The sequence below is a fragment of the Sander lucioperca genome, chromosome 17, assembly GCF_008315115.2.
Source record: "Sander lucioperca isolate FBNREF2018 chromosome 17, SLUC_FBN_1.2, whole genome shotgun sequence".
In the NCBI taxonomy this organism is placed as follows: domain Eukaryota; kingdom Metazoa; phylum Chordata; class Actinopteri; order Perciformes; family Percidae; genus Sander; species Sander lucioperca.
In genome coordinates this window covers 397,184-410,461 of record NC_050189.1, presented here as the reverse complement: position 1 = coordinate 410,461, position 13,278 = coordinate 397,184, and the positions used below count along the sequence as shown (strand labels likewise).

The following is a 13,278-nucleotide window of genomic DNA, read 5'->3' as shown; positions in this document are numbered from 1 at the left end:
CGTTCCGCAGCGGAGCCGGTCCGCAGACGTTCTGCATCCTGTGGAAATCCACGGTAATATCTGCGCATGTGAAATTATGTAATTTGCTCGAGCATGATTATCCTGCAATAAGAAGTCCGTTTGTTGTTTGTGTCGTGTTGTCTAACTGGTTTGGGTCATTTTCAGACACCAGACGTGTGTCACCTACATCATCAACATGACGATGCCCACTGACCCGCTGGACAGCACCTTGATCAGCTTTACTGGTGGTGAGTCGCATTAATACACACGCACACATATACACACACACACACACACACACACACACACACACACACTCACAGACACACAGAGACACATATACACAGACAAATAGAGACACACACACACAGACACACACACAGAAACACAGACGCACACAGAGGCACACACATACACACAGAAACACACACACACACAGACAAATAGAGACACACACACACAGAAACACAGACGCACACAGAGGCACACACATACACACACGCAGACACACACACAGACAGACACACACAGACACACACAAACTCACAGACACACACACACACACACACACACAAACACGCAGGGCCCTTTAGGAGACAAAGTGTGTCTTGTTTCATACCATTGGTGCAGCGTGTAATGTGTGTCTGTGTATGTGTGTGTGTGTGTCTGTGTGTGTGTGTGTGTGTGTGTGTGTGTCTGTGTGTGTCTATGTGTGTTAGCCATGGAGAAGGACGGACTTCTTGAGGTGTACAACGAGACAGAGACTTTCACTTTCTTCGAGTCCTGCCCCGACTGTCTGTCGATGGTCTGGAAGGACAGCGAGGGACGATTCCTGCTCAACTACAGTAAACACAGACGCTCATATTATTATCTTTAGGGCTGCAACTACACATTATTTTACTCATGGATTAATGTGTGTGTGTGTGTGTGTGTGTGTGTGTGTGTCTCTGTTTCTCTGTCTCTGTGTGTGTGTGTGTGTGTGTGTGTGTGTGTGTGTGTGTCTGTGTCTGTGTGTGTGTGTGTGTGTGTGTGTGTGTGTGTGTGTCTGTGTGTCTGTGTGTGTGTGTCTGTGTCTGTGTCTGTGTGTGTGTGTGTTTCAGGGAGGGAGGGGCATCACCGGGATGTTGAGAAGTTGAAAGCAGACCACAGCGATCACCACAAACTGGCCGCCTGTCTGGGATTCCCCGCCAACGCCAACCCGTTCAACTACGACGGAGCTGCAGGTCAGTTCCTGTCTGGTTTCTCCTCCCACAGATTGTAGAGATGCAAATTAAAAAACAAGAGATAATTGAAATGATTTCATCCTTTTGTCTCCTCACAGATTTCTGTCACAAGAAATCATCTCCGAAGGTCCTGAGATCATATTTCACACATGTCGCCCACCACATCAGTAGGGACGACTAAAACCTGGATGTGTGTTATGCACATTATTCTCACCACTGCTAAATGCTTGCTTGCTTATGTATTTAGTGTAATATTTTTGAGTATATGAAGAGGAATATGTATAGTTATATTTGCAAGAAAGAATAATGCTAGTTATACTGCTCTTATTTTAATATCATGTGGCTGTTTTGTCTGAAAACGTCTTATCTAAATGCTTACTCTTGGGGGAATTACTGGAATAGTTGGGTCTTTGTAAATTATAGAGGGTGGTCTAGACCTACTCTATCTGTAAAGTGTGTTGAGATAACTCTTGTTATGATTTGATACTATAAATAAAGTTGAATTTAATTGAATTATTGTGCGTTGCTGTGGTCTCAAATACTTTCAAATGTTCTGTTTAAGTGTGTGTGTGTGTGTGTGTGTGTGTGTGTGTGTGTGTGTTAGCCATGGAGAAGGACGGACTTCTTGAGGTGTACAACGAGACAGAGACTTTGACTTTCTTCGAGACCTGCCCCGACGATTCCTGCTCAACTACAGTAAACACAGACGCTCATATTATTATCTTTAGGGCTGCAACTACACATTATTTTACTTATGGATTAATGTGAGTGTGTGTCTGTATGTCTCTCTGTCTCTCTGTCTCTGTGTGTGTCTATGTGTGTGTCTATGTGTGTGTGTGTGTGTGTGTGTGTGTGTGTGTGTCTCTGTGTCTCTGTCTGTGTGTGTGTGTGTGTCTCTGTCTGTCTGTGTGTATGTGTCTCTGTCTGTGTGTGTGTGTGTGTGTGTCTCTGTCTGTCTGTCTGTGTGTGTGTGTGTGTGTGTGTGTGTGTGTGTGTGTGTGTGTGTGTGTGTTTTTTTTTCTGTGGAAACCAAACCGTTGAGAATCATCTAAACATCTGTGACCCGAGTGCTCTCCTCCTGTGTATCATTAGTTTGGTTTTGTTTCTATGTTTACAGGGAGACACTTCAGGGAAAACCATTATTTTGTTTTTATTTAGATTTTTTTGTGCTGTTTGGCTTCCTTAGGATCTCTTCTTTTAGACCCTTGGATAGAAAACATTAAAAAAACACATTAAGACGTTTATCTTGACCCCACTGGGTCTCTTTGTGTCTGTAGATTCCTCCTAAATTCACCAAAAGTTAGCATTAGAGAATCCCTCATTTGCAGATTCAAACACAGAAATCTCAGAAAACTTAGGATACAAAATATATTTGTTCAGTGTACAACGTGACATCAAGATTTTTAACCCTTGTGTTGTCTTCCCGTCGACCTGCAACTTTTTCTTTTTCTGAGTCAAAATTTTAAATGAAAAACCTATATCAGCATTTTGGTAGTCTTTTTCGACACTTTTGTGTCTTTCCACTGTGTTTTTGTCACTTATTTCGACATTTTCGTCACTTTTTTTCGACACTTTTTTTTTTAAATTTGTGTGTGTGTGTGTGTGTTTGCTTCTGTGGAAACCAAACCGCTGTGAATCATGTAAACATCTGTGACCTGAATGCTCTGCCTTCTGTGTATTATTTGTTTGGTTTTGTTTCTATGTTTACGGGAAGACACTTCAGGGAAAAACCTTTTTTTTATTTTGAGTTTTTGTGCTGTTTGGCCTTCGTACAATCTCTTCTTTCAGACCCTTGGGTATAAAACATCCAAAGTACACATTAAAATGTTTATCTTGACCCCACTGGGTCTCTTTGTGTCTGTAGATTCCTCCTAAATTCACCAAAAGTTAGCATTAGGGAATGCCTCATTTGCAGATTTAAACATAGAATTCTCAGAAAACTTAGGATACAAAATATATTTGTCCCAGTGAATAACGTGACATCATGACTTCGCAAAAACTTACACGTCCACTTTCTTAAGCCAAGTGGTTATCTGTACGCATTTTGAGCCATGGCTGTTGACGCCATATTCTAATTGATTGATTGATAAACAGAGATATCCCAAATCCCCTCGGTGAAAACCTTGGACTCCAACATGTCAACAACATGAAACAAGATTTTTAACCCTTGTGTTGTCTTCCCGTCGACCTGCAACTTTTTGTTTTTCTGAGTCAAAATTTTAAATGAAAAACCTATATTAGCATTTTGGTAGTCTTTTTCGACACTTTTGTGGCTTTCCACTGTGTTTTTGTCACTTATTTCGACATTTTCGTCACCTTTTTGTCATTTTTTGTTTTGTCACTTGTTGTCACATTTATGTCACTTTTTTAACACTTTAAAAAAAGTCACTTTTTCTGTCATTTTTGTCACTTTTTTTGACATTTTTGTCACTTTTTTCAAAGTTCTTTTATCAATTGTATTTTCTTCAAATGCTATAAAATTGAACAAAACACCCAAATTCAATGAAAGTAGTGAACTGATCATTTATTTTACTTGTGAAGAGCGTTGTAGGTAACAATCCACGTTCTTTTTTTGGACAATTTGTTTGAAAGAAACCTACATTTATGATAGAATATTTGAAAATGGGTCAAATTTGACCCGAGGACAACAGGATTTTTAAACCTGACATTATCTGATGTTCACAAGTATGTTCTGGGCATTTATGCAAATTAGCACATATTTAACAAGAGAATGCATAATTTGCATATTTAAACATACCATTAAAGAAAACTTGTAATACAAAATATATTTGTCTTGACGTCAGTAATCAACTGGGAAAGTTTCATGCTGGTGTCCATTAGTTCATGTTTTTCCCTATTCACCTCGGGTGTCTCCCCTTAAAATCTAACATGTACAGAATCCCTAATTTCATAAAAGATGATTCCGTTTAAAATAAAACAAGTAGCAAAATAACTTTAACCCTTGTGTTGTCTTCCCATGAACTTGTTGTCCTTCTGGGTAAAAATTAAATTGGTGCTTTATTAAACGTTTTGGTCACTTTTTTTGACGCTTTTTTTAAATTAATGGTCAATATCCATCCATCCATCTTCTTCCGCTTATCCGGTAACGGGTCGCGGGGGTAGCAGCTCCAGCAGGGGACCCCAAACTTCCCTTTCCCGAGCCACATTAACCAGCTCCGACTGGGGGATCCCGAGGCGTTCCCAGGCCAGGTTGGAGATATAATCCCTCCACCTAGTCCTGGGTCTTCCCCGAGGCCTCCTCCCAGCTGGACGTGCCTGGAAAACCTCCCTAGGGAGGCGCCCAGGGGGCATCCTTACCAGATGCCCGAACCACCTCAACTGGCTCCTTTCGACGCGAAGGAGCAGCGGCTCTACTCCGAGCTCCTCACGGATGACTGAGCTTCTCACCCTATCTCTAAGGGAGACGCCAGCCACCCTCCTGAGGAAACCCATTTCGGCCGCTTGTACCCTGGATCTCGTTCTTTCGGTCATGACCCAGCCTTCATGACCATAGGTGAGGGTAGGAACGAAAACTGACCGGTAGATTGAGAGCTTTGCCTTCTGGCTCAGCTCTCTTTTCGTCACAACGGTGCGATAAATTGAGTGTAATACCGCACCCGCTGCGCCGATTCTCCGACCAATCTCCCGCTCCATTGTTCCCTCACTCGCGAACAAGACTCCAAGGTACTTGAACTCCTTCACTTGGGGTAAAGACTCATTCCCTACCTGGAGAAGGCACTCCATCGGTTTCCTGCTGAGAACCATGGCCTCAGATTTAGAGGTGCTGATCCTCATCCCAGCTGCTTCACACTCGGCTGCGAACCAATCCAGTGAGTGCTGAAGGTCACAGGCCGACGATGCCATCAGGACCACATCATCTGCAAAAAGCAGCGATGAGATCCCCAGCTCACCAAACTGCAACCCCTCTCCACCCCGACTACGCCTCGATATCCTGTCCATAAATACTACAAACAGGATTGGTGACAAAGCGCAGCCTTGGCGGAGGCCAACTCTCACCTGAAACGAGTCCGACTTACTGCCGAGAACCCGGACACAGCTCTCGCTTTGGTCGTACAGAGATTGGATGGCCCTGAGAAGGGACCCCCTCACCCCATACTCCCGCAGCACCTCCCACAGTGTCTCCCGGGGGACCCGGTCATACGCCTTCTCCAGATCCACAAAGCACATGTAGACCGGTTGGGCATACTCCCAGGCTCCCTCCAGGATCCTTGCGAGAGTAAAGATCTGGTCCGTTGTTCCACGACCAGGACGGAATCTGCATTGTTCCTCTTCAACCTGAGGTTCGACTATCGACCGAACCCTCCTTTCCAGCACCTTGGAGTAGACTTTACTGGGGAGGCTGAGAAGTGTGATACCCCTGTAATTGGCACACACCCTCTGGTCCCCCTTTTTGAAAAGGGGAACCACCACCCCGGTCTGCCACTCCTTAGGCACCGTCCCCGACTTCCACGCAATGTTGAAGAGGCGTGTCAACCAAGACAACCCCTCCACACCCAGAGCTTTAAGCATTTCTGGACGGATCTCATCAATCCCTGGGGCTTTGCCACTGTGGAGTTGTTTAACTACCTCAGCAACTTCCACCAGGGAAATTGACGACAATCCCCCATCATCCTCCAGCTCTGCCTCTACCATAGAGGGCGTATTAGTCGGATTTAGGAGTTCCTCAAAGTGCTCCTTCCACCGCCCTATTACCTCCTCAGTTGAGGTCAGCAGCGTCCCATCCTTACTGTACACAGCTTGGATGGTTCCTCGCTTCCCCCTCCTGAGGGACCGAAAGTCCTTCTCCATGTCTTCTCCGAACTTCTCCCACACCCGCTGCTTTGCCTCTTTCACGGCAGAGGCTGCAGCCCTTCGGGCTCTTCGGTACCTTGCAACTGCCTCCGGAGTCCCCTGGGATAACATATCCCAGAAAGACTCCTTCTTCAGTCGGACGGCTTCCCTGACCACCGGTGTCCACCACGGTGTTCGTGGGTTGCCGCCCCTTGAGGCACCTAAGACCCTAAGACCACAGCTCCCCGCCGCAGCTTCAGCAATGGAAACTTTGAACATTGTCCACTCGGGTTCAATGCCCCTAGCCTCCACAGGGATGCACGAAAAGCTCCGCCGGAGGTGTGAGTTGAAAGTCTGTCGGACAGGGGCCTCCTCCAGACGTTCCCAGTTCACCCGCACTACCCGTTTGGGTTTACCAGGTCTGTCCAGAGTCTTCCCCCACCCTCTGACCCAACTCACCACCAGATGGTGATCAGTTGACAGCTCTGCCCCTCTCTTCACCCGAGTGTCCAGAACATACGGCCTCAGATCAGATGAAACGATTATAAAATCGATCATTGACCTTTGGCCTAGGGTGCTCTGGTACCAAGTACACTTATGAGCATCCCTATGTTCGAACATGGTGTTCGTTATAGACAATCCATGACTAGCACAGAAGTCCAACAACAAACAACCACTCTGGTTTAGATCAGGGAGGCCGTTCCTCCCAATCACGCCTCTCCATGTGTCTCCATCATTGCCCACGTGCGCGTTGAAGTCCCCCAGCAGAACTATGGAGTCCCCTACTGGAGCCCCATACAGGACTCCATTCAAGGTCTCCAAGAAGGCCGAATACTCCGAGCTCTTGTTTGGTGCATACGCACAAACAACAGTCAGAGTTTTCCCCCCCACAACCCGCAGGCGTAGGGAGGCGACCCTCTCATCCACCGGGGTAAACTCCAACGTAGCGGTGCTCAGCCGGGGGCTTGTGAGTATCCCCACAGCCGCCCGGCGCCTCACACCCTGGGCAACTCCGGAGAAGAAAAGAGTCCAACCCCTGTCCAGGAGTATGGTTCCAGAACCGAGACTGTGCGTAGAGGTAAGCCCCACCAGATCCAACTGGTAGCGCTCCACCTCCCGCACAAGTTCCGGTTCCTTCCCCCACAGAGAGGTGACGTTCCACGTCCCCAGAGCCAGCGTCTGCTGCCCGGGTCTGGTCCGTCGAGGCCCCTGACCTTCACTGCCACCCATGTGGCAGTGAAGGTGGCATAATGGTCAATATACCTAATTGAAATGAAATAATACCTATTTTTTTTTAGATAAAAAAGGCAGAATTTATGTAATATTTTGACTAATAGTTAAGATCAGAGGATGTTGACTGAATCACAGACTGGTTTATGTTAAAGTTTAGTCTGTTTTAAACCATTTAAACATGTTTTTTTTTTCAAATGTTATGAAATTGAGTAAAACAACCAAAATTCAATGGCAGTATTAATTTTACCTGTGAAGGTTGTTGTATGGGTTCCATACAACGTACATGCATACATCAATTTTATTTTGGGGTGATTTAGTTGTAAGAAACCCATATTTCTGATATTCTGAAACTTTAAAAACGGGTCAAATTTGACCCGAGGAAAACACAAGGGTTGAAATCTAATCTGTACAGAATCCTTAATTTCATAAAAGATGATTCTGTTTTAAATAAAACAAGTAGCAAAATAACTCTAATAAAAGGTAATTGTAAACAGTAAAACCAGAATGGAGCAGCACACGGAGTCTGACGAGCGAGCTTTGAGCTGTGAGAGAAACCAGACAGCTGTACGGTTTCTCTCCCACGGGAACTTTCAAACTTCCTGCTCCTTTGATTGTTTTTCTTGATTTATGCCTATTTCTTGGAATAAAGTTTGTTCTATTAGGGAGGACACAATAAAGCTGTAGGGAGTTAGTTTGCTGTTTCTCCCCACGAGGGAGGAGGAGGAGGGCGGGGGGGGGTGTCAGAGGTCTGAGGATATCAGTTACAGTTGGCTTTGTAGGCATTTATCTGTTAATTTTTGATTATTTTCTCTCTATTTTTAGTCATTTTGCTTGTCTTTATAGACGTTTTATGTTTCTTTGTCATTATTTTAGGCTGTTTGTAGTCACTTTCTGTCCGTTTTCAGTCAATTAGTGTCTCTTTATAATCACTTTGCATCATTTTGTGTTTCTTTGTAGTTATTTTGCATCTTTTTCAAGTCTTTATGTCCGTTTTGTGTCTCTTTTGTCACTTTGTAGTTGTCATTATGTATGTTTATGATCATTTTCTTCCCATTGTCAGACATTTAGTGTGTTTTAGCATTTTGTGTATTGTTTTGTGATGGTTCTGTTAGTCTTTGTGGTGTTTTTTTGTCTCTGTCATCATTTTGGGTCGTTATGCACATTTTTTTTATTGTTTTCTTTGTTGTCTTTTTGTGGTGGTTTTGGATCATAGTTTAATCATTTTGCATCTATTTTTAGTTGTACACATTTTGTATCTTTTGGGGAAGTTTTACATCTGTTGTTAACAGTTCTGCGTGTCTTTGTGGTCGTTTTGTGTCTTTGTCGTCACATTGGGTCGTTTGTCATATTTTTGCGGTGGTTTTGTATCAGTTGTTCGACATTTTGCGACTCCTTGTAGTTTTTCATTTTTTTGTGGTCATTTGTAGCGGCTTTGTGTCTCTTTGTGGTCATTTTACGTGCTTTTAACCCTCCTGTTGTCCTCGGGTCAAATTTGAACCGTTTACAAAAACGTTCTATATCAGAACTATGACAAAAGAACGTTGAAAAAAGCTACAAAAAATTGGAAAATAATCGACACAAACTTATTTTTTTAAACACTGAAAAAGGTGACTGAACTAAGTGAAAAAAAACTCCCAAAAAGTGACAAAAAAATTTTAAAAAAAGTGACAAAAACATTTGAAAAAAAAAACAACAAAAACGTCGAGAAAAGTGTAGAAAAAGAACAACAAACTGTTGAAATTTCGGCCCAGAAAAACACAAAGTTGCATGGTTAACGGGAAGACAACCCGAGGGTTAGTGGTTAGCGTAACGTTAAATTGAAAAAAAGTTATTTGAGTTAGCTTAATCAGTTCTTTAATTTAACTTTAATCTAAAAAAGTAGAAGTAACAGTTACTCCAAATATTTCTTTTAATATATTATAAGTTATGTTTTGAAGTAAGAAGTTAAGACATAAACAAATATTGAGTTAATTGATCATGAAATTCTGTTTTTTATACTTAAATTATTCAGTTGTGTTATTCTGGAAAATACTTCAGTTAGCTTGGTCAGTACTTTCATTTAACTGCAATCAAAAAGTACAAGTAACAACTACTCCAAACATTTATGCTCTGATATCCTCAGACTTTTGAGTTTATGAACTGAAAATTTTCTCCGGGTTCTGCCTACTTTTCCGGGTTTACATGGATAGTTTGCAGCTCTACTCAGACACAGAGTAATAAACACAGTTAATACCAGTTTTTAGGGCTGTAACGGCACAATGTAATGATCCACCATCCAACATTTATCAATGGAAACTGAAAATATCGATACACAGCATCTCTAAGATGCCCCTTTATTTTAGATTCCCCCTTTATATATTTTCTTTTCTTTTTTAAAAACGAGGAGTTTGATTTTTAATTTAAATGTCTGGAAGAGCTCAGTAATGATATTTCGTGTCATGATGACACATGTGATTCACACCCATACTGGTTCTTCAATCCCAGATCTCAGGTGGAGAAGGAATCTAGATGTTCAGGAAATGTGTGAGAGAGCTATTTCTGTCTCCTCAGTTTCAAAGGAACAGTGTAATGTGTGTGTTGGCTTTAAGCCTGTGTGTGTGTGTGTGTGTGTGTGTCTCTGTGTGTACCAAACCACTGAGAATCATCTAAACATCTTTGACTCAAGTGCTCGGCCTCTTGTGTATAATTTGTCTTTTGTTTCTATGTTTAAGGGGAAACACTAAAGGCAAACCCATTATAAAAGATAACTGTGAACAATAAAAGCAGAATGGAGCCGCACACACAGTCTGAAGAGCGAGCGTCGAGCTGTGAGAGAAACCAGCTGTATGGTTTCTCTCCCGTGGGAACTTTCAAACTTTCTGCTCCTTTGTTAGTTTTTCTTGATTTATTTTGACTTTTGGTTTTTGTTTCAGAGCTGGAATAGCCATACATAAACTTTATAGTTGTATAAGAGGACACAGTAAAGCTGTAGGGAGCTAGTTTGCTGTTTTTCATCACGAGGGAGGAGGGGGGGTCAGAGGGCCAAGGATATCAGTCACTTCGTAGGCATTTATCTGTACGTTTTTGTTTATTTTCTGTCTATTTTTAGTCATTCTGCGTGTCTTTATAGACGTTTTATGTCTCTGTCATCATTTTGGGCTGTTTGTACTCACTTTTTGTCCGTTTTCAGTCATTTTTTGTATCTTTAAGATCATTTTGCATCAATTGTTAGACATTTTGCTTTTATTTTCAGTTTTTCATTTCTTATAGTCATTTGTAGTCATTTATTTGTACATTATTTATTATTTTCTGTTTATTTTCAGTCAATTAGTGTCTCTTTATAGTCATTTTGCATCTTGTTGTGTTTCTTTGTAGTTATTTTGCATCTATTTTAAGTCTTTATGTTCGTTTTGTGTCTCTGTTGTGTCACTCTGGGTCCTTTGTAGTTGTTATGTATGTTTATGATAATTTTCTTCCCATTGTCAGTCATTTAGTGTCTTTTAGCATTTTGCATATTGTTTTGTGGTGGTTCTGTTAGTCTTTGTGGTGGGTTTTTATTGTGTCTCTGTCATCATTTTGGGTTGTTCTGCTTTTTATCGTTTTCTGTCATTAAAGGACAATTCCGGCGCAAAATGAACCTAGGGGTTAATAACACGTGTGTACCGAGTCGACCTTTCTCTGGGATATGTTTTCATGTCATTCATAGTTTAGAAAGACTGTAGCATTTGGTATACAGGCAGGCGCCATCTTGGGAAAACAGTCATGACCAGTTGAACCACGAATGCCGTGCTTGAGCTATGTTACTGGTTACTAGTTGCACGGCATTCGTGATTCGACTGGTCATGACTGTTTTCCCAAGATGGCGCCTTCCTGTATAGGCAAACGGTACAGTCTTTATAAACTATCTTTTTAATAAACTGTCTGTACACTTACAAAGTTCTCAATGCTTTGGTTTACATGTAGGGACCCTCATTATGCTGCCATGGAAGTGTGGTGCTATTTTGAGCCTTGTTAATGGTATGAAATAGCAATTTATTTTTACTCTACTAGTGCCCCAAAGACTAGCGTTAGAAGCTAATCACCAGTTTGCTGTAGCTTGTTTCAAGCTAGAGACACATTTGATTAGCATGAAAACAAATCCCAGAGAAGTAGAGTCCCTGGTGATACTTGGAGCAAAGTTTCATGTTGTGTCGAGCCTTCTTAGTGTTTTAAAAATGTTGATTTTGATGCTATCATAGTAGTGCCCCTAACTCTCCCATTCAAAAGGCCATTTGACCGAAAAAACGAAAATACGGTCAATCTTAAAAGTGGCGCTTCCGTCCTAATTATGCTTTTAAGTTTGATTCGGGTACATTCACAAAAAGAGTTTTTTCAATCCATTGTTACGATAACTGCTAACCGCTAACCCTAAGCCCTACTTAAAAAGCACATAAAATGACCACAAAGAGATACAAAGCCGCTACAAACGACCACCATCACAAAGAAATGGAAAACTACAAGGAGTCGCAAAATGTCTACCAATTGATACAAAACCACCATAAAAAGATGACAAATGACCCAATGTGACGACAAAGACACAAAACGACCAAAAAGACATGCAGAACTGTTAACAACATATGGAAAACTTCCCAAAAAGATGCAAAATGTCTACAACAAAATGTAAGACAACTAAAACTAGATGCAAAATGATTAAAATGTTATGTTTAAGGGGAGACACTTCAGGCAAAACCATTATAAAAAGTAACTGTAAACAATAAAAACAGAATGGCGCAGCACACGCAGTCTGAAGAGCGGGCGTCAAGCTGTGAGAGAAACCAGACAGCTGTATGGTTTCTCTCCCGCCGGAACTTTCAAACTTCCTGCTCCTTTGTTAGTTTTTCTTGATGTATTATTTAGATTTTTGTTTCAGAGCTGGAATAGCCATACATAAAGTTTATAGTTCTATAAGAGGACACAGTAAAGCTGTAGGGAGTTAGTTTGATTTATTTTTACTTTACCAGTGCCCCGAAGACTAGCGTTACAAGCTAATCACCGGTTTGCTGTAGCTTGTTTCAAGCTAGAGACACATTCGATTAGCATGAAAACAGATCCCAGAGAACGGTCGACTCGGTACATATATGTTATTAACCCATAGGTTCATTTTGCGCTGGAATTGTCGTTTAACTGTCTTTTTGTGGTGGTTTTGGATAATATTTTAATCATTTTGCATTTAGTTTTAGTTGTCTTACATTTCGTTGTAGACATTTTGCATCTTTTTGGGAAGTTTTCCATCTGTTAATAGTTCTGCGTGTCTTTGTGGTCGTTTTGTGTCTTTGTCGTCACATTGGGTCGTTTGTCATCTTTTTGTGGTGGTTTTGTTATCAATTGTTAGACATTTCACGACTCCTTGTAGTTTTGCATTTTGTTGTGATCATGGTCGTTTGTAGCGGCTTTGTGTCTCTTTGTGGTCATTTTACGTGCTTTTTAAGTAGGGCTTAGGGTTAGCGGTTAGCGTAACGATAGATTTAAAAAAAGACTTATTTGAGTTAGCTTAATCAATTCTTTAATTTAAAGTGCTCATGTTATGCTCATTTTCAGGTTAATAATTGTATTTAAAGGTTATATCAGAATAGGTTTATGTGGTTTAATTTTCATAAAACACCATATTTTTGTGGTACTGCACATTGCTGCAGCTCCTCTTTTCATCCTGTGTGTTGAGCTCTCTGTTTTAGCTACAGAGTGAGACCTCTCACTGCTGTTCCATCTTTGTTGGGAGTCGCACATGCGCAGCAGCTAGGTAAGGACTACTAGCCAGTCAGAAGCAGAGTATGAGGGCGTGCCCTGACAGTAGCTAGGTAAGGACTACTAGCCAGTCAGGAGCAGAGTATGAGGGCGTGCCCTGACACTAGCTAGGTAAGGACTACTAGCCAGTCAGAAGCAGAGTATGAGGGCGTGCCCTGACAGTAGCTAGGTAAGGACTACTAGCCAGTCAGGAGCAGAGTATGAGGGCGTGCCCTGACACTAGCTAGGTAAGGACTACTAGCCAGTCAGAAGCATAGTATAAGGGCGTGCC

General features: G+C 41.9%; 1 protein-coding gene across 1 annotated transcript in view; it reads left to right on the top strand.

Moving 5' to 3' along the window:
- Positions 1-1,641, top strand: part of LOC116064581 (saxitoxin and tetrodotoxin-binding protein 1-like) — a gene marked incomplete at its 5' end in the record, with an annotated part of 2,563 nt that extends 922 nt beyond the window's left edge. Inside the window, 5 exons of the mRNA XM_031319812.1 lie at positions 166-248; positions 720-845; positions 1,101-1,223; positions 1,322-1,432; positions 1,561-1,641. Coding sequence (XP_031175672.1) covers positions 166-248; positions 720-845; positions 1,101-1,223; positions 1,322-1,404 — 415 coding nt within the window. The remainder of the gene's footprint in view (positions 1-165; positions 249-719; positions 846-1,100; positions 1,224-1,321; positions 1,433-1,560) is intronic.
- Between the last annotated feature and the right edge of the window lie 11,637 nt (positions 1,642-13,278).